The following is a 27,540-nucleotide window of genomic DNA, read 5'->3' as shown; positions in this document are numbered from 1 at the left end:
CTGGCACAGATCTGAACCCTGTTTCTGTTTCTAGGGATGGAAGAAGCGAGTCTGTGCCTTGGAGTGTCCTCGACGGCACCGGAAGCTGAGCCTCACCTGAGCGGCCCGGTCCTCAATGGCCAGTATGCCATGAGCCAGAAGTTGCACCAGATCACTTCCCAGCTCAGCCATGCCTTCCCTGAACTGCACCCGCGGCCCAACCCAGAGGAGAAGCAACCTGCAGCCCTTGAGGAAAAGGCCCACGTACCCATGAGCGGGCAGCCCATGGGCAGCCAAATGGCGTTGCTGGCCAATCAGCTGGGCCGTGATGTGGACAGCAGTCTCAATGGGCGTGTGGACCTTCAGCAGTTCCTAAATGGGCAGAACTTGGGCATCATGTCTCAGATGAGTGACATTGAGGACGACGCCCGGAAGAACCGGAAGTACCCGTGTCCCCTGTGCGGCAAGCGCTTCCGGTTCAACAGCATCCTCTCCCTGCACATGCGCACTCACACCGGCGAGAAGCCATTCAAGTGCCCCTACTGCGACCACCGAGCAGCCCAAAAAGGGAACCTCAAGATCCACCTGCGGACCCACAAGCTGGGCAACCTGGGGAAGGGGCGTGGGCGGGTGCGTGAGGAGAACCGTCTGCTGCACGAGTTAGAGGAGAGGGCCATTCTGCGGGACAAGCAGATGAAGGGCAGCCTGCTGCAACCGAGGTCTGACCTCAAGCCCTTGGCACATGCCCAGCAGGCTCCACTGGCCACCTGCAACTTAGCCTTGCCCCCCAACCACAGTGTGCCCGACGTAGCCCACCCAGCACCTTCTCCCAAGCCGGCCAGTCTGCAGGAGGATTCGGTGACCCCGGCTGCGGGCTTCAGATGCACCTTCTGCAAAGGCAAGTTCAAGAAGCGCGAGGAGCTGGACCGCCACATTCGCATTTTGCATAAGCCCTACAAGTGCACCTTGTGCGACTTCGCAGCCTCGCAGGAGGAGGAGCTAATCAGCCACGTGGAGAAGGCGCACATCACGGCCGAGTCGGCCCAGGGCCAGGGCCCCAACGGCGGTGGAGAGCAGTCGGCCAACGAGTTCCGCTGCGAGGTTTGCGGCCAGGTGTTCAGCCAGGCCTGGTTCCTGAAGGGCCACATGCGCAAGCACAAGGATTCCTTCGAGCACTGCTGCCAGATCTGCGGTCGGCGCTTCAAAGAGCCTTGGTTCCTGAAGAATCACATGAAGGTCCACCTCAACAAGCTGTCGGTGAAGAACAAGTCCCCCACCGAGCCGGAGGTGTCGGTGCCTATGGGTGGCCTATCCCAGGAGGCCCATGCCAACCTGTACTCCAGGTACCTCTCCTGCCTGCAGAGTGGCTTTATGACCCCGGACAAAGCCAGCCTGAGCGAGCCCACCCAGCTCTACGGCAAAGGGGAGCTCCCGGCCAAGGAGAAAGAGGTTCTGGGAAAGCTACTGTCACCCATTTCCAGTATGGCTCACAGTGTCCCGGAGGGAGACAAGCACTCCCTGCTGGGCTGCCTCAACCTCGTGCCACCGCTGAAATCCAGCTGCATCGAGCGGTTGCAGGCAGCTGCCAAGGCTGCAGAAATGGACCCAGTGAACAGCTATCAGGCCTGGCAGCTCATGGCCAGGGGCATGGCCATGGAACATGGCTTCTTATCTAAAGAGCATCAGCTCACGCGCAACCACGAAGACACTTTGGCAAATGCCGGGGTTCTGTTTGATAAGGAGAAGCGGGAGTACGTGTTAGTGGGAACAGATGGCTCCAAGCAGAAAATGCCTGCTGATTTGGTTCACAGCACTAAAGTGGGCAATCAGAGAGACCTGCCAAATAAGCTCGACCCTCTAGAAGGCAGTCGGGAATTTTTGCCACATGGGCTCAACCAGACGCTCGAATACAACCTACAGGGTCCTGGGAACATGAAGGAGAAGCCCACCGAATGCCCGGACTGCGGGCGGGTGTTCCGCACCTACCACCAGGTGGTCGTGCATTCTCGTGTTCACAAGCGGGACCGCAAGAGTGACGAGGACGCTCTCCACGTGGGCGTGGGCCTGGAGGAACGGCGCGGCTCGGGCAGCGACCAGGAGTCGCAGTCGGTGAGCCGTTCCACCACACCCGGTTCCTCTAATGTGACTGAGGAGAGCGGGGCTGGAGGCGGCCTGTCTCAGACCGGGAGCGCCCAGGAGGACAGTCCACACCCTTCTTCGCCTTCTTCCTCAGGTAGGTTGGTAGGAAGAAAGGGGACAGATCCTGCCCCCTGCCGGGACCTGCTTGGTCCTGCATTATTTAACCTTGGGCCTCAGGATGGTTCTGAGGTTGGTGCAGCTGAACCACAAAAGGCGGTAGGCTGGAAGCTGGACGTCTTGTGTGTCAGGTTCCTTCACGGGTGATGCCCTGCTCCAGACTCGGGACTGTCCTTTCAGAAAACCTTGAACCATGGCTACCAGCAAAAGGCAGCTGAGCCTCCTTCCCAGTGGTGGAGATGGTGGCATGCTTTTGGATGGGGCCCAGTTTGCCCTCCCCCTGTGGCTGTTCGGTTCCATTCGTGGTATAACCTGGCTCCTAGCTTTGTCTCTGGAAGCCAGGAGTTCAGGCTTGGCACATGTGAAATGTGGAAGGGTCTCCATTGCCTCCCCTCAACTGTATCCGCACAAGACTTTCATTTGGGAGTTCCCTCCCGGCCTCTCTCCCCGGGCAGAAGCTACCTCTTGCACCCTTCTGACACTGCACCCCAGCTCACCTGCCACCCCCACCCCCACCCCGCCCCCCAGAGCCACACTGCTTTCCTCTCATGGTTTTTAGTCAAGCTCAGAGGTTTGAAAACACAGATGCGTGGCTGTATGTCTTCAGCTGTACTGTGTTGCATGGGCGATACAGTTCTGGGATCTAAAATAGCAAAGCAGAAAAAAAAATCTGTCATCAAAAATGTCTGTGAAATGCTGAAGCATCCTGGCCCTGTTTGAGGGGGGGAGAAAGAGAAGGAAAAGTCTAAGATGGCTAAATTAAAATCGCTACCTAACAGCAGGTAAGAGGCTGCCTTCATCCATATTTCCCAAGTCCCTTACTAATGGATAGTAAATTGAAAGTTATATCTCCAGCCCTTTATAAAGAAAGTACCTCGCTAATACTGTAATCATTCTACTGCCTAACAACAGAGGAAATCATGCCATAACAAATACCCTGTTACTAATGGCAACATTGATTTCTGCAATCAGCCATTAAGTCTAGAAAATGAAAGACAGTTTGAGGCACCTCTAGGCACCGCATTGCCCACTGTTAAAGATGTGGCAGTGCGCCGCCGAGGGTCATTTTTTAAAAGTTTTTTTTTCTTCTCTCTGTTTGCATGTGTGCGTGCATATGTGTGTGTGTGTGTATGTGTGTGCACGCACGCGCGTGTTCTCTGTTGGCTGTTATTTCTATCACAGAGATGATTCACTGCTGTAGTTACTAACTAGATGCCGGTACATTTGGTTATTATTCTCTCTTCAGCTTCCCTTTCTTCTAGAACAAAACTCATGCGAGAATAAAGTGTGTGTGTGTGTGTCTGTGTGTCTGTGTGTGTGTGTGAGCTTATTACAAGCCAGTCTTACACATAAATCTGAACTACACATTCCAGAGATTCCGATAGCACTTAATGCTGCTGCTTAAATACCCATGAAACACACTGTCTGCTCGTGGAGTCCTGGACTCGCTGGCGATTTATTGCTGACAAGATGCTTCGGGAGAGTCTAACAAGGATGTGAGGACCATGGGAGAGGATGAGGTCACACTGCGTGGAGTGGCCTTGCACGAAAGGGAAGTTGAGACGCTTTCCTTCCTGCCAGTGGGAGCTCTGGCAGGATGGGTCCCCACATGGGGGTGGTGAGCTCTAGGCTTCCCTCAGCTGTCTCCAGGGACCCTTTCCAACCTCTTGGAAATGTGTTCCTCTCTGTTCTGAGGTTGGGGACCTACCCGGGGCAGAGAGGTCAGGAAGCAGACTGGACTCCCTAAGTTTTTGGAGTGACATGGTTTTCACACCGACAGATTCCATGCCCTCTCCCAGACCTGCTGAAACAAGAGGGTCTTAGCATGATATTCCAGTGCCAAATGTTCGGCTTTATTAATGACATGTTTACCATGTTTTTATCACCTTCTGGCCAAGTGATAGCCAGCTGCTTGCTGGTTCCCATTTCTAAATACTCCATTGGAAGAAAAAAAAACGCACACCAAAAAAAAAATCCAGATTTATTTATTTATATGTTGCTTAAGAGAAGCATTGAGCTGGCATTAGCTCTCCACCTTATTTTCCCCGTTGAAGGATTTTACAATTGTGAACACTGATTCTTTCATTTGGGGTTTGACTTCTTTGTTTTCTTCATATTCAAATCAGACCCTTTCATAATTTTCTGACTTAAGTAGGGAAATGGATGGCATACCCACTCTGAAGCCCAAGTCAGCTGCATGTCTGAGGGCATTCAGGTTTTCCAAGGATTTAGGATTCTCGACCAAATCTGGTTTATTCCCCCCTCTTCGTTCTAACAAGTGTGACTTGTATAAAGTGTGATTCAAAGATGCATTTAAATAAAACACTTGACACAATAGGTATTTTTTATTGTTACCTGTTAGAAACCTGCAAGGTGAAGGGGAGGAAAAAATGTAAGCCCTTAAGTAAAGAAAAAAGTACTTATTAAGGCTTCTATTAAGAAATAACTGCAAAACACGGTCTTACAAATTTCTCAGACCGCATAACAATGTCACAAAACTTCATTTGCATGGCTTGATTCTTTTTTTTGTTGAAAACTGGGTCAGTAGGGCCTGAGAAACTATTTTTTCAGATCTTAACCAATGAATTCTTCTTTATAAATCGCTGCTCTTAACATGATAGTAGTTTTGAATTCATCATAAAAAAACCTTTTTAGCAGAGCCTCTTAGAATAGATCTCTAGAAGAAGGCTTACAATGAGTGGCAGAGACGTCCTTTGTTATCTGATGTAATTCTTTGCAAAGGAGGATTGGGAACCGAGTGGCTGTTTAAAAATGTCTTGCTCAGACCGAGACGAAGAAGGGGTCAAGTTTGCAATCAAACAGTTATTGCCGAGATGGGCGACTGTCACTGGCTAGGCTAATGTGGGATGCAGCTGTTTGTTATGTGAGCAAAAGAATGTTTGAATCAGTGAACATGTGAAAATGATTCCAGTGAACCAGAAAATGTGTTTGTTCTTTTGCCTCTCCAAACTGCTGAGAACCAAGCTTAAGATCAACCGCAAAAACTAGGACCTTTGACAGACGGAGAGGTCATATTTTCTAACAGAAAAGCGACAGAACTTGCCACGGATCACCACCCCATATCCCTTTGTTGTTTGTTTGTTTATTTTTTGACTCATTTATAATTTCACACCATAGTGCATGTCGTTTGCTTCCGCGTGCATTGCAAAGCGAAACTATTTGGAGAGCATCAGCTTATAAATTTTACTCTTTAATGACATTTAGAGAGTGGGGTGGCCGTCCCGATGCCTTCTCGTTTTTTCTGGCTCTCGTGCAAAGGTTCTGATGACATTAATCTCCGTATCTTTCCCGAAAATCTCCCCTCAAACCACCGATGGATGTATCCTAGCTTTTGCTCTGAGTCAGAAAACAGCTGAAGTCCTGTTTCTTCAGATTTTGCTTTGGAAATCATGCTTAGTATAATTAAAACTTAATGTACTAAGAAACAATACTGTTCATTATATCCAACAGGGCAGTTACCTTCTGAATCCCCCATCATTTTGGAGTGGGGATAATTGAAGTGTTGATGGTGGGAAGGGGGTAATTGAATGCATTGACCCTCCGTTCATTAAATAAAGTCAGGAAAGTTGCATGATCAATGGAAGCCAGGGAGAGAGAGAGATGCAAAGACGGAAATACCGTTAACCCCTACTTCTTCTGCTGTAATATTTTGAGTTGGACAAGGATTATTTGATCAGCTGGGCTAAAAGCCTTGGGGGTCGGTCAGCTTTTGTTGCTAGAATGCATTCCTGAGATGCTGGGTCCCCCATCCCGCCTGGGCCCATTGACCACTACATCAGAGGCCTTTACCCACACCCCCTGCAAGCCACTGCTGATAGTGAGATGATAGATTTTCTTCCTTTCCCATCTTTTTTTTTCTCTTGTGATTCACCCTCCCTGCCCCCATTCACGATAACCACCGCCTGTTCCACACAAACAAATCCAAGCCCTCAAAAGATGATTTGAAAAACACAAAGAAAAGAAAAAAAAACATAGAAATCTGAGGATTAAGATCTCCTTTTTTCCCTTTACTTTTCTTTCTTTCTTTTTTCTTTTTCTTTCTTTCTTTTTCTTTTTTTTTTTTTTTTTGCTTGTGCATTCCAATTGTTCTTAAAATATTTGGCAATGTCAATTAGTAACTGAGCAGAGTTAGCTGATGAACACAATTTTCCAGTAGACTGAGCACCCTATTGTTGCCGAGCGAACAGCAGATTTCTGAGGTCATTATCATTCGCTGGTTGCTTGGCCCAGCTGCTTCCTGCTGCAAAAGCCAAACTTTATACTGGAGCTCGGGGATGGCTGCAGCAACAGGGGGCTGGGAGGGGGAGAGGGGAGCTGGCTGCAGAGCTGAAGACAGTCATTATTATCAGCAGAGGAAACAGAAAGCAAAAGTTTTCAGGCTATTCCCTAGTAGGGGGCCCTGCACCCTGCCTCTTTGTCACAACCTTCCACCTCCAGGAGCCTTAAAGGTTGGGAGGACACCCCCAAGGCATGGTGGTTTCTTACCTCTGGTAGAGCACAACTTTGGGAAACAATCATTCGTTTATTTATAAACTGCTAGAGAACATTTACCACCACCGAGAGCATGGGTACCACTCCCTCATAAATAGGTTAAAAACTCTTTTATTTTCATTTTTAAAAAGCCATTCTTAAACGCTTTTAGCAACTTGAAATGAGCAAACTCAGGGACCACAGGCAGGAAGCAGCGTGCCGTCTTCCAAAGGGACCTTTGAACGGGGAGGTGGTCTGGAATTCCTTGAAAAATAAAATGTCATACTGGAGCTCACACCTATGTCCTGTGGGCTTTTTTTTTTTTTTGTCTTTCCCTCCATAACCCTGACTCCTGTCCCCCCCCACACACACCCCAATTTGGGAGCTGTTTCATGGAGATGAAAGCTGCACTTTTTTTTTTTTAAAGCTCAGCTGTTAAAGCTGAACACCATATGCAGCCCTTCCGTCCCCGCCGTGGGAGCATGTGCAGGCGGCCACTGTGTTTGTGGAGATTTACCGAGGCCCAGCTTGTGTGTGCCAAAGCAGTGCCCAGGCAGATGCTGGCCAAGGTCCTTCTTCCAAGTTGATGATTTGGTGGCCACCCGCCTGGATGGATGCACTGGCTGAGGCTCCTGGGGAATGTTAGAGAGGGCAGGGGTCAGAGGCCCAGGGTGACCTCCTACAGTCCTTAACCCTTCCATGAGGTCCTGGGGTGGTCCATTCACCTGGAGCAGCTTGTGATGCTAGGTAGCAGCCACTGGCAAGATGCATGCCACTTTGGGTCAAAATCGCCGCATCTCTTTCCTCCCATGGGAGCTTGGAGGCTTCCCAATACTTTCTTTTAATAAACTTCCCGTTCCGAGGTGGACGCTCATTGCTTTCTGTTTAGAAACAACTATTCCCAAGCACACAGTGGCATCCTAGAGCTGTCTTACTTGCCATCCTGAATGTGGCTGTGAACCCTGCTTCCTTCGAGGCTAGACACTGCTGTCCCTTAGCAACCAACTCAGCCAGAGAGACTCCACACCGGAAGCATGGCTGAAGGGACTCTGGAAAGCCTCAGTCTCCCTACACACTTGTAGAGTCTGTGGACATGGTGTGAGCATGAAGGGTTGGATTCCAGGCCTACGCTCCCTCAAAGCCCAGCCCAATGTTTGGTTGATGGACTCAGTTTACCTGGGTGTAGACTGGGGTGTGGCGTGCCAGCCCCCCCGAGCTCTGAGACACCCCTGGTGCTCCACGATGCTCATTGGCTTGAGGAATGGAAGTGTTTTTTTTTTTATTATTATTATTAATCCCAAATGACGGCTGTCTGCAAACCCTGATGAGCAAAGGGTAGGCAACAATGAAGCAAAGAATTAAACTGTCAATTTTGAAAACATAGTTCTGACGGGAGTCTCTGACTCCCATCCAGGCTGCTACCACCTTTGGGTTAGGTTGGGGCTAGAATTAGCGATTTGCTTTATAAGCAGGCACGGTGGGGGCACTTACACTATGGTTTGCTCAGAAGCAGGTGCGGCGAGTTCAAGAACTGCTTTCCTCCCATTCCCAGTGTCTTTAGGTCAGTAAGAAATCCCACCCACCAGGTAGACTTTACATGGGCCGAACTAGTTCAGCATCCATTTACAGGGCTCCTTGGGGGGTCCTCCTACTCACCCAGCCCCTTCTTCTAGGTAGCGGACCCTTCAAATCCCTTCTTTGGGCTCTTTCAGACCTTGCATAGAAGAAGTACATTTTCTGGAAAGCAATTCTGGAATGCATCTTAATTTACAAGCTTCATGTGGACTCTAGGGAATTTGGGGACGGGACTAAGTTTCGAGGTCTCTGTTTTACTGTGGAAGACTCCACTGGATTCCAGACTCCAGTGTGGACACTTGGGGAGCTCAAGATCGTGAAGAATCCAACACTCTTGATGGCACCTTGTAAGGGTTGCGTGGAGCCCTATTTGGCCAGCGGAGTCAGAGAAATGTTTTGAGTGCAGCTGTGTGTAAATGTTGAGGGCAAGGGTTTGAAGGAATCCTGGAGATGGGCGATTGGCTCTTGGCACTCACCTCATTCGTGATGATGACATTGGAACTGGTGCCATCTGTGAACCTGGGGGGCGGTCTTCTGGTTAACCCCCTCAGGCCCTCACCACCCTTGTTGGCATCTGACAGGCATTTCTCACCCTTTGTGGAAGCTCTGAGCATGACCTGGAAGGAAAATGTCTGGGAGTGACTTGAGGGTACATAGAAGAGAAGATGAATGGAGAGAGGAGGGTGGGAGGGAAGGCAGGTGGGGAGGGACTTTGATCTCCCCAGGAATGATCACGGCTGCAGCTGAGAGATGCTGAGGGTCTCCCTTGCCTCTCCCTGGCAGGATGGGACGATGGCAACATTTACTTAAGCTGTGGAGTCTGGCACAGCCACATCCGGGCGCCATCTGGAAGGCCCTTCTCAGAAAGCCACAGACCCCTGCTACGGGAACTCAGGGGAACAGGACTTGGGCAGAGTTTTGGGCTTTATTTTATTTTTTTTAACTTAGGCACATCCTGAGCATCCAAGCACCTGAGTAGGTTGAGGCCCCTCTGGGACTCGAATGCTCAAGTGTAGGCTTTCCCTCTGCTCTCCTCTGGTTAATTCCAGAGGCTGATCTGGCTTAGGTTGGCTTTGTCAGAGGGCACTTACTGTCCCAGCTGCCTCTCCACCTGTTTATTTGGTTTTGCATGTTGCTTCTTGCCTTCACTCAACTATACGTGCAGACACACCTTGGAAGCAAGGTCCATTAACGTGATGGAAGTATCCGTCTCCCTAAATGCCCCGGGGAGACAGGATCTAGAATTCAGGGGCCTTGACTCATGACAAATGGGGCCAAACCAAGTATAGAGATCTGATGCCACCTTCTCCCCGATTTGCATCTTCAAAAGAAACAGCAGCATCCTGAGACAATGGGTGTCTAAACTCTTGTCTGCAGCTACTTGGTGGGTGGCTGGGGGCTTCAACCAGGAGCTGTGCTGAAATCAGGGGGGAGCGGTCTGGGCCCAATTCAACTGGCGCTTGTCTGCCGGAAAGTGAGGGCTTATCTTCTCGTGGGACCCATCCCTGTGTCTTGGTTGCTTGTGTGTGACATGTGACATGTGTCTCAGAGAAGCGAGAGACGCAGCACAAGCTGGCTCCTTGGCTCTGCCGCCCACTCTACTGCGTGGGGGTGGGGGTGGGGCAGCTGGGGTAGATGGGGTGGGCGGGGCTTCTGCTTGAGGTTCTCCGGGCAGAGTGCTGGCTCTCTGTCTGCTGAGGGTGTGAGGAAGTGGGTCGAGGGTGTACTTCGTTTTAGTAACTCGCTTTCGAGGATGACGGCCATCGGTCACTGTCCTTGTGAGGCCGTGCGTTTATGTCTGAGGACTGTTGTCCTGTGCCCAGGGTCTAGGATGTTCCACAGAGGGATGCATCCATTCTCTCGTAGAGGCATTTGCACAAATGGAGTTTCGGTGGACACTCCACTTGTTTCTCTCTCCTCTTGTCTGAACTCAGGTCCAAAGCTTTCAGATTCGCAAGGAAGCAGGTCGCCACCGCGATGTTATCTTTATTAAAGCAGCTTGTAGACGCTCCATGGTTGGTGGCCTTTGTGTGTGATGCGCGGACTCCCCTTGCTGTCTTCAGTCATCCTGAGAGGCATTTTGGAGCCTTTCCAACCTGCCTGTGTTGAGCTCAGTATCTGTAGTGGACAGGGACTGCTATCCTTGAAGAACAAGCCAGATACAGTGTACTCTTTATCGGCAAAAAGCGTTTGGAATTTTGATAAAGTAGGTGTTTTATTTTATTTAATTCCCCCCAATAATGGAAGTGATCTTCCGGTTTGACTGTGGTGTGATGTCATAATCCCAGATGAGGGAGGAGCTTTGGCCTGGTTTGTGTCATTTTTAGCTGGGTCTGGGGCCTCTGAAATGGCCTTGCTCCTGAAGCAAGGGAGGAATCCGCTGTGTGCTGCCCGTTCTTTTCTCTTGCTTTAAACTAACCCTTACTCACCTTGGATATTCAGAAGATACAAATAAATTAATTTTTTTTCTTGAACTAAGCATGGTGGCTCAGGCCTGTGAACCTAGCACTCAGGAGGCTGAGGTAGGATGATCTCAAATGTGAGGCCTACCTGTTGGTGATTCCAAGGCTAGCCTGGGCTACGTAGCTATACACTGTCTCAAAAACAGAAACAAACAAACAAAAGCTAACAAACAAAGTGATTTTTAGATAGATATACTTACAGTCACCCAGGACTTAACCCTGCTTTAATTCACGACTTTCAATTCTTTTTGTTAGGCATCTGGCTGTGTGGTTCCAGAAGGGGTTACATTGTAACACACCTGTGTAATCGTCCCTAAGGTTTATGTCACATATTAGGTTCTGAAGGGCACATGGTATCTGTAGCAAATACTCAGTTTTGCCTTAAATTAAAGGCCACGATGATGTCTAATATAGATTTCTTTTAGTAAAACAGGCAGGAAGATGGGTGTGTCGTGGTAGCATTGTAATCACTATCCTTCTGTTTCATTTTTGCTGTTTCAAGACAGAATCGTGCTATGTAGCCCAGGAGGGTCCCAAACTTGAGAATCTCCCGTTTCAGCCTCTGGGTGCTCTAACTGGATGTGCACACCACCACGGCCAGCATATTACTTTGCTTTTCTTCTTCAGAGCATCACAGGATACGGCAGAGACGCAGATAAGAAAAGGTGTATCTGTGAAAAGACTGTCCCGATATGCCCACAGGGCAGAGAGCTTGTTTTTAGTTCTCTCGTCCTAAGAAGAAACACCCCATGGACATTCTTTTCATGTTTGTGTCTGGATGGTTCCAATCATGTGTGCAGCTATTTCCTTAGGTGTAAGTGAGTCTGTGGTCCCCAGCAGGTGTCCCCAGGGCTGCAGATGTGTGACTCCCAGCAGTGTCTTAAGGACACACGGCTGGAGGCAGTTTCCGTGCTGGAGATCTTGCCCTGAGTAAACTCCTCCATGACTGTGAACTTGTCCCCCCTTGACTCCTTCGTTCACTCATAGCGCATGTGTGCCTGGGCTCAACCATTAATTCGTTTCTTTACTAACTAAAGGGCGAAATATCAAGTAGGTTCCGGTTCCGATGCAAAGGGGAGGAAATTGAGAGCGTATCTCAGCCCACAGGGGCTCGCACACACTGTAGGATCTGTCAAGTGGCTATGAGTGAGGCAGACCCCTGGAAGTGCTCCAGGGGCTTTTGGGGGGGAACCATTGGTGTCCTGTTTGTACCCCCATGTCCCATGAAGGCTAAGGAGCCTTATCTGTTACCGAAGTAACTACTTCAATAGGTCAAATGGGTCATGAACCCTCCATCCTCTGGCCTTGCCTCCCGAGTGCTGAGATTATAGGCATGCATAGCATCTCTTCATCCAGCTGCAAGTAACTTATCCAGCAGAAAGGAGTAACTCCCTCCCTCCGAAGAACCTAACCAGTCTTGGTGATGCCAGCAGCAGACAGACACGAAATATTAATTTCCCCCATCTCTACTATCATGACATATCCAACAGAAGCAACTTGAGGCTGGGGAGATATACTCTGATGCTGGATCCAGGGGCTATTATATCAGGGAAGGCATGGTGGCTGAAGTGATTTGGTCCATGGCTAAGGAAGCTTGCTGTGCTGGCTTCTCACATACTTGTAAAGAGAAGCCTTTTCCTTGAGAGAAGCCTTCCCGCCAGCCTGGTTCTAGAGCCCCATCAGTCCCAAATAAACACACAGGAGGCTATACTAATTATGAAGCTGTTGGCCTTGCTTGTTTCTTACTGGCTAGCTCTGACTTAAGTAATTACCCCATAATTGTTAATCTAAGTATTTCTCTTACTGGAGAATAGTTCCGGGCTCCCTACCCATGGCGTTACATCTTGACTCTCTGTGTTTCTCCTTCCCAGAGTCCTCCTGGACTCCTAGTCCCACCTATCTTGGTTCCCTGTTGGCCAACAGTGCTTTATTGACATATACACAGGACTTCCCCCATCACATATTCCTGACCCTGTAGGAAGCAGAAGGCCTCTGCCGAGAATTGAGGCTGGACAGAACTTTCAAGGCTCCCCCACCCCCCACCCCCCAGTGGGCCTACTTCACCAAATAGGTTCCAGCTCCTAAAGTTCCACAATGTAACAGAGTGAACAACACCACTAGCTGGGAACCCACCTGGAGGGGCATTCCACATTCAAATCACAGCACACAAACTTGTCCCAGTCCCCCTCCATCCCGCCACACCCCCAGCCCCTAGCTGTGGTCCCTTGTCCTGGGCTGTGAAGCACGGGGTTAATCAGTCTTGACACATCCTTACCAAGACAGTGGAGAAGAGCCTGGTCTCTGAGGAAGGCAGGGGACTGCAGGACAGGATAGGCACACGGGTCCCCGGGGGGAACTGGGCATCTTGGCACCTTGGCACCTTGGCAGGGCTGCCTGCCGTGGCTTTTTGGGTGAGAGCAGCACAGTAAAGGCTAGTGCCCACACGTGGGGTGAAGAGGAGGCTCCAGAACTCGTCTTGGTCTGTGTCCACGATGTCTTTTTTGGCCACCGACTCACGAACAGGGCAATTGTCAGACTGCGAACTGGGCGCGAGCCCGTCACCGGGATCCTAGGTAAGTCCCCCTGAAAAATTGCATGGCGTCACACTGAGATGCACGCTTGCTGCCACAAACCTTGTCCATTTGACCCAAACGGACCTTCTTTTAAGGAGAAACTGTGTGTATCTGTTCACAGGGGCTCCGGTGAGTTCGGGGCCAGGATGTATGCGCTGCCTAACACCCCCAAGGCATGCCAGCAGAAGGCGTGGTTGAGGATGCCATCGTCCTTCTGTGGGGGCAGGAACCGCACAAGGAGACCCGTGCAAACAGACGCTGTCTGCACTCAGTGTTCCTGGATGCTCTCTGCCTCCTCATGAAATATAACATTGCAAGCCTGACTCTGGGCCACAGTCACATACACTTTTCTAATGTTTGAGAACCATCTCGGGACAGCCTGATGGTTCAGTGGGTAAAGGCGTTTGCAGCCAAGTCTGAAGACCTGAGCTATTTTTTTTTTTATAGAACCCACATGGTGGAAGGAGACAACTGACACTTGCAAGTTGTTTTCTGACCTCTGGGTACACACACACACACACACACACACACACACACACACACAAAGAAACTGGAAGTGGTAGCATCTGCCTTTAATCCAGGCTCTTGGCAAAGCAGGTCTGGTTTACATAATGAAGTCCTATCTGGAAAACAATAAAACAACAACAAAGGAAAGGGAGAGATAGGCAGCAGCTCCAAGGAGAACACGCACACCTCACCCTGAAACCTAGCTCTGGTCCTCTGGTTCCGGCCACCCTACTGGCCTTCTGGAACAGCTCCTCCCCAGTCTCTGTACCCTACCGTACTTGACTTCGTTTTGGAGTTGGGGTGGCAGTGGAGAAGAGTGAGATCCCTTCCAGTGTTCACTTTTTTATGTCTCCTACCTTCTTCAGCTGCCCCTTTCCCTCCCTAGTCTTATGTGAACGTGAAATGGCCCCGGCAGGTCATATGTTGGGGCTTATTGCCCGCTGATGGGTTTTGAGGATTTTGAAGGTTCAAATTTTAACCCTTGACAGATTCGTGTTGCATCAGGATTACTGGGAGATCTTTCAAGCATTCCTCCCCTGGGGAAATGTAAATTGTGTCTGCCTGCTTCTTGGTGACAAACCGAAGTCCAATATTCCACCAAGGTTCACTGTGGGGAAACCTGTGAGTTTTACTGGGCTTTATTTACAGTGCATCTGTGAGGAATCATTGACAGAAGCATGGCTTACCCCAAGCAGCCCCACTGGAAAGTCTTTAGCATTACAAATGGTGTCTCCATTAGGGTTTTTATTGCTGTGAAGAGGCAGGGAAACTCTTATAAGGAAAATATTTAACTGGGGGGCTTATAGTTCAGAGGTTTAGTCCATTATCATCATTCAGACAGATGCAGTGGTGACTACATCTTGGCTTACAGGCAACGGGAAGTCAACGGAGACACTGGGTGACATCCTCAGTATAGAAAACCCCAAAACCCGCCCCCACAGTGACACACTTCCCCCGTCAAGGCCACACCCACTCAACAAAGCCACACCCCCTAATAGTGCCACTCCCTATGAGATTATGGGGATCAATTACATTTAAACTTCCACAGATGGCTCCCCCATAGTCATGTAGACAGAGGCTCTCTACAATCAACTCTACTTGCTCTGCATGCTTCCCGAGACCCTGAGGTCACGTGCAGTTAGTACAGAATCACACCCAAATGGCTGGGAGGGGCTACTGAAAACTTAAGCGAGGGTCCAATGACCCTCCCACGCCTTCTGTCTTTAAGGGAACGCCACAGTCCCGTACGCTTAAGGGACTCTTGCGAGTCGGCACAGCTGCTCCAGTAAAGACAACAGCTGTTGCCAGGAGGATCATCTTCTACAACAGGAAGTAGCAAAGGTAGAGCCCGAGTTGAGGAAGAAGGAGGCGCATACTTGGGAGTTACCTATCGCTAGAGCTGTCTTCCTGTACACTCCCTTCCGGCACCTCCTGACTTCTGTGCTGGACTGAACCCTCTGAACCACTGAGCCCCTTCAGTTATTTATGTGAGGCACCTGGTCACCGTGAAGAGAAGTCTCTTCACTTCCCCAAAGCTGCAGTGGCCAGAGTGTCACTCTGTAGGGGGGTCATTTCCTGTTGGGCCCAGTAGAGGGCCAGGGTTTCCAAAGCCAGGGTCTGTAGGTCTGAAGTTTGTTTTTTATTTATTTAAGGGGTGCGTGCGGAGGAGTTGACACACAGTCTTGCCACGTAACCCAAACTGGCCTCCAGCTTAAACCTCCTGAGTGCTGGGATTATAGCTGTGTGATACCACATATGGGTTCTTCTCTCTGATATGTGTGTCTAGATCCCATTAGGCCTGGAAACATGGCATGGGCCCCATGTTCTACCAGCATGGCCGAAGGATGTTCTTTCATTGGGGACCATCTGGTTCTTAGGCGTCACGTGGCCAGCAAAGGCTCCTCAGCCTCTGTGTTCCTTGGTCCTTAGGAGTCACATGGCCAGCAAGGGCTCCTCAGCCTCTGTGTTCCTTGGTCCTTAGGAGTCACATGGCCAGCAAGGGCTCCTCAGCCTCTCCGTGTTCCTTCTCAATACAAACACACCGATGGCACTTGTCTGTCCATGGCTCATCATAGACTGAGCCCAAGAAAACATTCACTTGAATGGAGTCTGATGGGGATGCAATGGGAATGCATTCAGCTGATAGGTCAATGGCAGTTTACACAGCACCAGAAGACTGGCCTGGAAGATTTAAACTCACTGCATCTGATGACATCAGCCTGTCATGCTGGGGAAACAGTGGGTCTGGTTAAGACCAGAGGGGAGTTATCATCGTTGATGGTCCTCAGGCACCGCCGCCCTCTCCTCCTAGCAGCAAACGGGCTTCCAGAGCTCAAACTTCATACCCACAGACTACCAAACGGAAGAATACTCATTTCTAAGGGCTTAGTAAAGTCTTTTTAAAAGGTTGTTTTAAAATATACGTGTATATGCGTTGGCATATGCGCATATTAGTGCAGTGCCCATAGAGATCAGAAGAGGGCATTGGATCCCTGTAAAGGGAAGCCTTTTCCTTGACAGAAGCCTTCCCGCCAGCCTGGTTCTAGAGCCGCATCAGTCCCAAATAAACACACAGGAGGCTATATTAATTATGAAGCTGTTGGCCTTGCTTGTTTCTTACTGGCTATCTCTGACTTACGTATTTATCCCATAATTGCTAATCTAAGTATTTCTCTTACCGGAGAGGTTTCCGGGATTCCTACCCCATGGCGTTACATCTTGACCTCCTGTGTTTCTCCTACCCAGAGTCCTCCTGGACTCCTAGTCCCACCTATATTGGTTCCCTATTGGCCAACAGTGCTTTATTGACAAATACACAGGGCTTCCCCCATCAGATCCCCATGGAGCTGGGGTTACAGGCAGATGTGAGTTGTCTGACATGAGCGCTGGGAACCCAAACTTGGATCCTCTATGAGGGTGTGATGTGCTCTTAGCCCCAGAGTCATCTCTCCAGCCCTCTAATAACATCTTGCGTATTGCATGTGCCCATTCCCGAACCAGTCACCAGGAAGCACCAGTTGGCTGGTGGCGTCAGGGTTGGAATGCGGAGAAGCGTGGAACCTGAGCAAGGACAGAGTGTGTGGAGTATGATGGCAGCCAGTAGTAGCGGTGGTGGAGAAGCATTTGCTCTCTTGCTGAAGTGTGCCGGGGACGCAGGTAAAAATGGGACTGAGCCTGTAACTACGTATTATCCTTTGCTTTGTGCGCATTCGGCTTTTAGAAGTAATACCAGGTTTCATCTTAGCCTGGGCGTGACAATGGATGATGCCACTAAGGCAAGCCAGCTGCCCTCCCTCTCCCCAAAATTACTCTACACCCAACAGTGTCACAGCCATATTGGCTGGAGAAAGGGTACAAAGTGTGATACTGCTTCTGTGGAGAAGAGGGTCCGGCTTGGGGAATGGCCACAGAGCAATAGTTGTCAGTAGCCATTTGTGGGTCCTGGGGTGGTGGAAGCAGAGATCTTCCAAGCAGATGGAGGGCTGATAGCTTTTCTCCTACTGCCTCTCTTTTCTTTTATTTCCTCTTCTCCATGTAAAAACAGTGATCCCAAACACACATCTGCCTTAGGTGATGCTGCTGCAGGTTCACTGAGGAGCCTGAATGTCTCCAGAACCGGGTGGGGGTGAGTCCTGTCTCCTGAGGACGCTTTTGCCCACATCAGGCTCTTAATCCCAGAGGTCGGGTAGTGTCTCGCAGTCTGGAGCCTGGGGTAGGGGCGGGGTGCTACGCGTAAACTGAGGCTCCGGGAGGGGGAGTCACGACACAAAGCTGTGGAGTGGCCGTGCCTCTCATACTGGAGCGTAGTCCAGCTAGGAACGAAGCCAGTTCAGCAGAAGACGTGAGCTCAAGAGCAGGCTGCAGCAGACCGGAGGATGGCTGCTTCCCTCGGAGTGCCTCTGTGGGGTTGTCCTCCTGCGTCTTCTGAAAAATGAAGGAAAGAAAATGTAGCTCTGCTGGGTCCAGGCTGACTGGGAGCCACTTAAGCTCCACACCTAGACGTGAAGTCAGTCCCCCAATCCCCCAACCCCTGCTCAAGGGCACAAGCTCAGTGTGTCCCTCAGGGCTCAACCCAGGGAGGGAGAAAAGGGGTGCAGCTCTTCCAAGGCTACAGGACCACGACCCAGCGGACTCCTGGCTGTCTACTGTGTGCGGGCTTACGGAAGCCCAGTTTCCCCACGTCTTCCAGTGGATCTTTGGCATACCCTCTGTGGCAGTGTGTGGGTGGTGTGACTCTCTCAAGGAGAGTCTAATGCTCATATCAGCCCTGTCCTGGAAGCCAGCTCTCTGAAGAAGGGTACCCCACTGGCAGGTTGGGTGGGAAGAGGGAGAGAGAGAGAGAGAGGAGGCTCTTATCCTGCTAGCAGGGTCAGCCCCATTCTCTGAGGTGTAAATTAGGAGGGCAGGCTCGTCTGGGAATGCTTCCAGAGGAGCCTTTGTTGTCTAGCTAGCCTGGCACCACTGGGCTGAACCAGACAACCATGTCACACTGGCCACACTAAGCTAGAACACTCTGGTCTGTCCCTCGGACCTCGGCCTTCTCAACGTTGCTTTTGGGGCCTAAAGCAGAACTCCTCTTTTGGGGCGGGAGTGGATTTACCATGGTGGGTGTGGGAATATGATTGGCTGGTCCCTTCTTGTGTGTGTGTGTAAATATTGGGGTGAGTGTATGTACATCTTGGGGTGATACTGTCATACATATTGGCTTAACTCGTTTGAGACTATATCAGGATCCCTGTATATGTGGGGTGTTTAAGGATGCATTGGGGTGCATAGCTTGGTCTGGGAGCAAAGATATGTACTGTAATTATCACTGTGGCTCTGTGGCTCTCATGGTGTGTGTTAGGAGTGTAGATGTGTTGGCATGATTCATGGAGTTTAAGAGTTTAGGGGACTATGCATGTTTGTTAATACATGGATTCATAAAGGGTTTATGTGCTGAGATACATATCATGGTATGTGGCTGTGTATGCTGGCATAGGTATATGTTGTATGCTGTGTTGGGTGACTGCATTGGTGTGTATTTTGCTTTAGTAAAGACGTGCATATTGGCATGTATGGATCTGTACACATGTGCCTCTGTATGTGTAGGTTGCATTATGGATTCTAATTAGGAAGGTGGGCTTGGCATCCCTGGTACATAATGAATGAGCTCGATCCTGTCTTTAAAGAGCAGCAGGTAAGTCTGCACCAGACTCTGCCTCTACCCAGAACCTCAGAGTACTATAAATGGGGGGGGGGGCTTTTCCCTCTAGTGCTGGCCCAGCTACAGGGGGGGAGGTGGGTCTGGGATCCCAGCTGCATATACTGGAAGCCCTGCTTTCTGGCACCTCACTATAAGGTCCTCTGTAGCCTCAAGGTCTCTTGGTAAAAGTTAGGGCTTGAGGTTCTGAGGTTCCCGGACAGATACCTCAGCCAGCCATGCATGAGTTGGGATATCCTCAGCAGTGTGGCATTTAGGCCATGCTGGTTAACTCCAGAGAGAAGCACAAAGCAGGATCCAATGGCCCCACTCCCCTCTAGTTAACAATATATCAAGTCTCAGCGTGGAGCCTTGCACCGTCAGATAACAATGGGGGTTATGGTGGCCTCAGCTGAGCATGTCTCCAGGTGCATGGGGGAGGTCTCCGGAGGTCTCAGATGGGCACAGGGCATGGCCTCTGTCTCTGGAGGCAAACCCTCAGTATTTCTGTGAGACAGCTACAACCTCATCCTGCCAGGGTGCACGCCTGTCTCTCCGGGAGCAATGCCCTGAAGGTCCCCTCTCCTCCACCCTCGTTCTTAGTGGTCACATTCAGACTACCAGCCTTACACACGAGTCCCTGTTGGAAGCCAGGGCGGTACCCTAGAGCCGTTAGGTGACGGTCCACACCCCCTGATCTGCAGAGGAGGCAAAGGCTTACATTAAGGGAGCTTTCTGCAGCCCTGGAAAGTGACTTTGCAGCACCTTTCAGTTCAGGTGGCTCTGGTCTGGGGCCGCTGGTTGGTGAAGGTGCAGCCCCAAGGAAGTGGAACATGAGGCTTGGGGAACTTGTCACAAGGCTGGGGCTCCAGGGTGCCACCCAGCACAAGCTGCCAATCAGTACCTTGGTCTAGCCCAGCAGTTCTCAACCTGTGGGTCACGAGCCATATATATATATATATATATATGTATATATATATTGTGTGTGTATGTATGTGTTTATGTGTATATATATATATATATCCTGCATATCAGATGTTTACATTATGATGCATAACACTAGCAAAATTACAGTTACAAAGTAGCAATGAAAATAATGTTATGGCCCGGTGGTGGTGGTGGTGGTGGTGCACACCTTTAATCCCAGCACTCGGGAGGCAGAGGCAGGCAGATCTCTGTGAATTTGAGGCCGGGCTAGACCAACAGCCTCCAAAACAATACAGAGAAACCCTGTCTCGTAAAAACCAAAAAAAGAAAAAAGAAAAAAAAAAAGAAAATAATGTTATGGTTGGGGGGGTCACCACAACATATTAAACTGTATTAAAGGATCCCAGAGTTAGGAAGGCTGAGAACCAGTGATCCAACCAGTTCATAGGGCCTAGGTGGGCACCGGGCTCCCGAGAGTCAAGATCAACACAGGCCTTCAGAAACGTCTGCTTTCTAGACTCAGAAATGCCTATCATGGGACAGAGCGTGGAGGGTCAGGGCAGCCGTGCATAAGTCAAAGGCCTTCTGGGGGTGCCACAGAGCAAAAAGATGACAAGTCAGCCCTGATTCTGCTGGAATTTGGAGATGCTGGACACTTAGGGATTCACTGTCACTTGACACTTAGAGAGGAGAGCACTGCCATGCCCAAGGGACTGGGACGGCTCTAGGCAGCCGTGGCAGAGAAGGGAGGCGATGGCCGATCAGGGGAGGGCAGGTCCCTCCGCGTAAATAGGTTTCTCTCATCTGACCTCACTGCTGGGGAAAGCCATGCTCCATGGGGGACTCTGAGTGAACTGTGAAAGCCAGGGGGTTCCCCAGGGAATGGAACAGAATAGAATAGGATTCCTAGGGATGATCACAACCTGAAGCCTGGGAGCTGTCTGGAAGCTAGTGAGGAGTGACTTGGCCCAGGCCCCCGGGGCGGTCGTTTAAGCCAAGTCCTCCCTTGTCTAGAGCCCTGCCGTGCTTCCCAGCTCTTGCTGGTGGAAATGGCCTATGGCGATGAAGCCCCCTACTCAACTCACTCTGATGAGGTCCCTTTACAGACTGTCACGTAAGAATATCCCCCATGGTGGGCCTTCTAGTTGACCGACTCGCTGCCGCCGCACATAGCTTTTGTTTTCTTCCTTATAGTCTAGGCTGGCCGCGATTGGCTGTCCCCCTGCCTCTGCCTCCCGAGTAACAGGATTATAGGCGTGTGCCTTTATGCCACCGGTGTCCTGAGCTGGGAACTCAAAGCAGGCTGGCCACGCCAGACGCCACAATTTCGTAACTGTCCCATTCTTTTCTCCGCTTCCGTTTGCGGAGTGGGTAACGGAACCTAGGCCCCTGCACAGCGCTGACAAGTGCTCCACCACGGAGGAGCTTCTGTCGTAACCCTCCAGCTTTTGGCCCTCCAATTTTGGGGTTGCAGGTGTGCTTGACCACACCCAGGGGTCCTATGTCCTAGTGGCGGTTCGCCATGGCTCCCCTAAATTCTCCTGTGCTGGTCGGAAATGGGATTCAAGTCTGGCTCAGTGCCACGACCAAACAGAGGAGGACTTGATGGTTTGGCCCGATACTGGGAACGCACAGTAGGTAGAACCACACACTGCAGTTGGGAGGAGGAAGAGGAAGGGCCCAGTAGGGCGTTGGCAGTGTCATTGGCGCTCACGGGCTAAGCAGCCAGCCGTCCAAACGTCAATACCTGGTATTCGTACACACCATGGGCCTGACAGCCGCAGCAGGCACATTGTGTGTTCCTTCCCAGCCTCTTTTCAGCCTGTTGCTGTGATAAAATCATCCCGCCAAAAGGAACCTGGAGAGAAAAGGGTTCATTTGGCTGTAAGTGATGGTCACAGTCCATCACCGAGGGAAGTCAGGACAGGAACCCAAACAGGGAGTGAAGTAAAAAAAAAAAAAAAAAAACCCAGGGAGGAACCTGACTCACTTACAGGTTCACATTCAGCTAAGTTTCTTATACAGCCCAGGACCACTTGCCTAGTGATGGTGCTGCCCACGGTGGATGGAGCCCTCCCACTTCATTCATCAATCAGTGCAATTTCTTACAGTCATGGCCACTGGGAAATCCGGTCTGGGCAACTCCTCTGCCCACGTGGCTCTAGGCTGTGTCAATAATAAAAAAAAAACAAAAACAAAAACTAACCAGCACACGTGCCCACTGCTCACATTTCCAAAACTTAGGTAGAGCGTCTATACTAAGCCATGAGCACCAACTGCGGAAACCAACTTGTGTCTTCTTTGTTTTCCTGAGGGTCCCAACGGGCTCTGGGAGGGTTTGGGATTTCCTGGTGGAGGAAGCAGAAGAAAGGTGACCAGGCAATGAGACGCAGAATGTAGTCATGCAGACAGGCAGGGGAGATGGAGTGGAGCAGCGTGCGTTTTGGTGGCCCTGGGTACCAGACTGTCCTCTATCCTGCTGGAGACAGATGGTGAAACACTGAGATCAACGGGGAGGTGGGACACAGGGAGCTTGCTTGGCTTGCGGTAACAGTGCAGGAGCAGGTAGATTCACGGAGTGTCCGCTGAGCATTTAGCTTGCATTGCTCATAAAGAGGAGAGGTGCCTGTAGGCCTCCTGGGGAGCCTCCCTGTCCTGATACCTGATTGATCCAGGTCCTGTAGGATTATTGCCAGGTCCCCTGACACCTCTAGAGCACCCTGCACCCCACTCCTAGGGGGATGAGCCCCACGCCAATCATTGATTTCTGGAGGGCAGAAAGGAGCAGATAGCTGAGGAGAGCCAGCACTATCCGGGGCCTTGTGGGAAATGCCAGCGGGGCGTAGAGGATGTCGGTCACATCACAGGTTTCTGTAGAAGCCCCGTGGGGCATTTGCTTGAGAACAAGAAGTCCACCTGGGCTCTCTGCCAGCTCATCCTGGATTGAGAATGGTCAGTTGTGTTTGGAGGCAGCAGTCAGATCCAAAGATCAGCAAGTCCATAATTTCACTTCTTTATTTATAAGACACAAAATGACCCTATTTGTGCTGGCCCAACTGGGAGGCTTGCTGCAGACAGCCCCCCCCCCAACAGTGACTTTGCTGCCTTCTGAGGTCTGAGTCTCGTACCTGTGGCAGCCAGGATCCCAAGCAGCAACATCATTGCAGCTAAGAGGGTGCAGCTGCCAAGCGCCCTCTCCTTGCTGTTACTCTCCCAGCTGTTTAGAAAAGGAGAGAGTCTTCCTAATCAGCCATATGGCGTGCAGTTTTATTTGCCTTGGTAAGTTAAAATGCACATTATTTGGTCAGCATCCTGCATGCAAATTTTGACATTGCATTCCAGGAGTAACTCGCAGAAGCAGGGCGGTTGCAGGTCGGATCTGTGTAATTACATTGCTTTACCAGCTTGTAACACTGCCATCCCTAACTACTCTCGGTATCTCACCGAGACGGCTGCCCGGGGATATTGCTTCACGACGCCTGTAGCCGGAGAAAGATTATGTAAACACGGCGTGCGATCTCCAAAGTGAGTAATGAAGTTGGGTACTTGTTGCAGAAATTAATAAATGGCTGGTTTACACGTGACGGAGGAGTCTCCCGTGTGCTCACCAAGTCACCGGCACCGGTGACGGATAAGTGCAATACCAGCCGTGGTCGACGGGGGAAATCCATCCTTGGCTGGACTGAGAGCATCACACAGATGATTCTGGTCCAGGCCCTCGGCTTTCCACCTGACAAATAGGAACTCATGTCGAATGCATCTGTCTCCTCCTGGCGTTTGTCAGTCTTTGCCCCCAGGCTGGGGACGATGCTGCAGACGGTCCTGTCTTGCTCGTGGTTCTCAGCATACAGAACTCACAGCATCTTCAGAGGAGGGGCCGCTGGGCAGAGGAGCCGGGCCCACTCACCCCAAGAAGCAGAACAGTTTCCGTCTTCGTTTTGGCCCCACGTGTCCCATTGCCGCAGGGTGCAAAGCTCAGGCTAGTAGGGGGCTTCCTTCATCTTACCGTTGCAGTGCAGAAGGCTTTCCCCAGCCCCCGAGGACTGTCTTGTGGTGAACGTTGGGACCCCGTCATGCCCCGTTTCCTGTCTGTCGCCCCAAGTCCCCTTCACGCCTCCTGTGAGTGCGTCCTGCCCCCATGGTGCCCCGTCTGCACTGGGCTCAGAGTACACATCATTCTCCAGCACTGGGGAGTGAACCCGGGGCCTCGTGAGTGCGGGTGCCCAACTGCTGCGCTATGCTCCAGCCCTCCTCCCTGTCAAGTGTTTGTTCTGATGCTGTCTCATTAAGTTGCTCAGCCTGGCCTTTGAGGTCATTCTGGAGCCCAGGTTGGCTTGGAACTTGCCGTATTTGTGTCTCAGCCTGGAATTCCAGGCATACACGATTAAGCCCAGCCTTGATTTTTTTTTAATAAAATAAGGGTGTGTGTGTGTGTGTGTGTGTGTGTGTGTGTGTGTGTGTGTGTGTGTGTGTGTGTGTATATGGGATAGCGGGTTAAAGCCTGGCTGTCCTGTAAGCTGAATCTACTCTACCATGTATAGATCTGGCCCCTAATACTTTTCCCTCCCCCTAGACCAGTGGTCCTCAACTTCCTAATGCTGTGACCCTTTAATACAGTTCCTCGTGTTGTGGTGACCCCCCGACCATAAAATTGTTTTGTTGCTACTTCATATTTGTGATCTTGCTACTTTTATGACTCATAATGTGAGTATCTGATATGCAAGATACTGGGCATGTGACCCCCAAAGGGGTCGAGACACACACGTTGGGGACTGGTGCTCTATACCCGTCTTTCCTAGATGTTTCTGGAACACCCAGGTCACAGACAGTGGCCTGGCTTGGTCCCCTGTGAGCACTCTGGTTCTTGCCCTGCTCCGTCTGTTTAGAGCACCGGCCCCTGAGGACACACCCCAGAGCCCCTGCAGCCAAGCAGTGAAGCAGCTGGGTCTTCTTCCTGCATTAACCGAGGTTGACACTTAGGAGTCAGAGGGCAAACAGACAAAGGTCACTTTTCCTCAATCACTTCCGTTTCTATTATGTGTCATTATCAACATCCAGTGGACAGAGGCCAGGCTTTCAAGTCAAGCACATGACTCAGTTACCGCGTGTCACGTCCTCTGTTCCGCCTCCTGCTCTCTGTCTCCCGGGTTGTCCCCCAAACTAGCCTCAGCTTCCTGCCAATTAGCCCCTCCCACCCCTCCTTCCCTCCGCAACTCCTGGCTTCCTTTTCTCTCCTCCCCTCCTTCTCCCTCCTCTCACTCTCGTCTCCTTCTTTCCCTCTCTCCTCTCTCAGTGGCACCTGTATCTTATTTTTCGTGTCACTCATACAACTTGAAAGACGACGTCGTGGTTATTTGCTTGTGTGCATATGGTGTGCATGTGTGTATGTGTGTATGTGTGTGTGCATGTGTGTGTGCATGTGTGTATGTGTGTGTGCATGTGTGTATGTGTGTGTGCATGTGTGCATGTGTGTGTGCATGTGTGTGCATGTGTGCATGTGAGCAGGGACACACAGGAGCCATGGTGTGTATGTGGAGGACAGAGGACAACCTCTGCTGTCAGCCCTCTCCTTCTACCTTACTTGGGACAGTCTCGTGTCTACTGACGCTAAGTATGCCAGCCCAGCCGGCCCGTCAGCTTCATTTCCCTATGGGAACGCTGGGGTCGCAGGCACGCACCACTGTGTCAGCATGCTTACCCAGCAGGTGTGTTACCCGCTGAGCAGTCTCATGTTTTGATTCAACCTGGCTTGCCGATTTTTACGTCAACATGGCAAGACCATCAAGTAGGTATGGTCCGTACGGACCGTGTGCCGCCGCTATAACACCACCGAGGCTGGGTAACTTACCAAGGAAAGAGTTTCATTTAGCTCACAGATTTAGAGGCCGAGAGCCCAAATAGCATGGCCGACGCTCTGGCGAGGGCCCCCTGGCTACATCTGCCCCTAGTGGATGTCAGCACGGTTAGGATGCGTAGCAGCAGCAGCAAACACACTGTGGGAAGTCAAGAGGATCCAGGCTTGTTATTTTGTAGAATCTCACTCTTGAGGAACTTAGGAGGTGCTTGACATCTCAGGACAACATCCTTGGTGATCTGATCACCTTGCACTGCCTCAGGGCACTCCTTAAAGCTCTCACTACTTATTCGTACTGTTGCTTTGAGAACCAAGCTTCCAACTTGCCCTTGGTGGGGGGCAGATTCGCTTTTAAACTATAGAAATGGTTACGATGTCCCCACCTCTTCTCCAGCTTCTGTCATAACGAGTGACACAGAGAGGCCTTAGAGGGTGCAATGTCCCCAGGGTCTGGCCACATTACAGTGACATTCATTCAGGAGCTTTGTTCGGAGTTTTGAACCCCATCTCTCTCTCTTGGATTGTTGTAGTTCCCATTAAGGTTTCTGGAGAACCAAGTGCCTCCTGGAGCTCCCCAGCCTCTTCCTCCCCAGGGCTGGGCGACTGCTCCTGGGAGCGTGCAACCCTGTTACATGCCTCCTTCACCATGTGAAGGCCTCCGCTCTGAAGTGATGCTGTCCCCTGTGGACTCTGGTCACCAGTATTTGGAGCGTGGAAAACGGGGTCTAGCGGACCCAGGCCCTCCATTTGGGATTCTTTTCTAAAGCTGGTGAGCAGTTCCAGGCAATTTAATTTACCTGCTAATGCTACATGTGGACTGACTGGGCAGGGCCGTATAGCTAAGATGTGGGCACCTCCTGCACACAGGTCCATGAGAACTGGCCTCTTTCAGGGAGCAACAAGTGTCAAACTGCTCCGCACTGATCCTGCATGAAGGAATACTGTTTAATAAAGAAGGGAGTTGTTTTCCATGGTTATCTGCTTGGTCTGACTCTAGATCTAAGATGGAATTCTAAGCTGATAGCTCCCTGTGGGAGGCAGGGACGTGCCAGCAACAGGGACATTCCTGGGTTGGATATCCATTCTCACAGTTCTCGGGTCTTTCTTAGTGGCTCCAAAATCCCTCAAAGAATGAGGGGTGACGAGTAGCTTCCTGTCATAGAAGCTTCTCAGCGCCCTTTTGCCTTGCCTATGGCTCTTTCCTCATGCACTGTTCTCCAACCCTGCTGTCTCTCAAAAAAAAAAAATGCTCCAGTAGCATGCTGCCTCGGGTCCTCCTATAGGTGGTGATGTGGAACGGCCTTATTTATATTTGCCAGGACTAGAATGTGAGCTTCCTGAAGGCAGAGACGTCTTTCTTCTGTCCCCTTTGGGGCCGTCCATTGCCTGGCCCATGACCCAATTGTGTTCATTCTTCATGATGCTGCAACAAGTGTCTATGGGCCGAGTACGGTGGATGAGTCCCCACAGCGATAGAAAAACGTGAGCATTTTTACAGAACAGCCATGTATGTCCAGAAACTTGACTGAGCAGCCTCTGGCTTCCTCTCACACGACTCCCCCTTGTAAGTAGGATTGTCCGCTTTCTGTCACCAAAAAGCCAGGACTTTGCAGCAGATTTTGGAACCTCTTGCGTTCCAGACACTTCCCAATTCGTGGAAGCACTAGGATGCTTCCCACACCGTAACTAAGTAACTAAGAGTCACATGCTCGGGATTTGTCGAGGAAAGAGGTT

At 50.7% G+C, this 27,540-nt stretch overlaps 1 protein-coding gene across 8 annotated transcripts in view; it reads left to right on the top strand.

Annotated features, from left to right (window-relative positions):
* The window catches only part of Znf536 (zinc finger protein 536), a 454,586-nt gene that overhangs the window by 204,052 nt on the left and 222,994 nt on the right, over positions 1 to 27,540 (top strand). For all 8 annotated transcript variants that reach the window (XM_040735416.1, XM_040735410.1, XM_040735411.1 and 5 more), the window contains one exon: positions 35 to 2,212. In XM_040735416.1, coding sequence (XP_040591350.1) covers positions 37 to 2,212 — 2,176 coding nt within the window. In that variant the 5' untranslated portion in view covers positions 35 to 36. The remainder of the gene's footprint in view (positions 1 to 34; positions 2,213 to 27,540) is intronic.

The sequence above is a fragment of the Mesocricetus auratus genome, unplaced genomic scaffold, assembly GCF_017639785.1.
Source record: "Mesocricetus auratus isolate SY011 unplaced genomic scaffold, BCM_Maur_2.0 Super-Scaffold_100046, whole genome shotgun sequence".
Classification (NCBI taxonomy): Eukaryota; Metazoa; Chordata; class Mammalia; order Rodentia; family Cricetidae; genus Mesocricetus; species Mesocricetus auratus.
The sequence above is the reverse complement of the archived record's forward strand: the minus strand, read 5'-3'. Positions and strand labels throughout refer to the sequence as shown.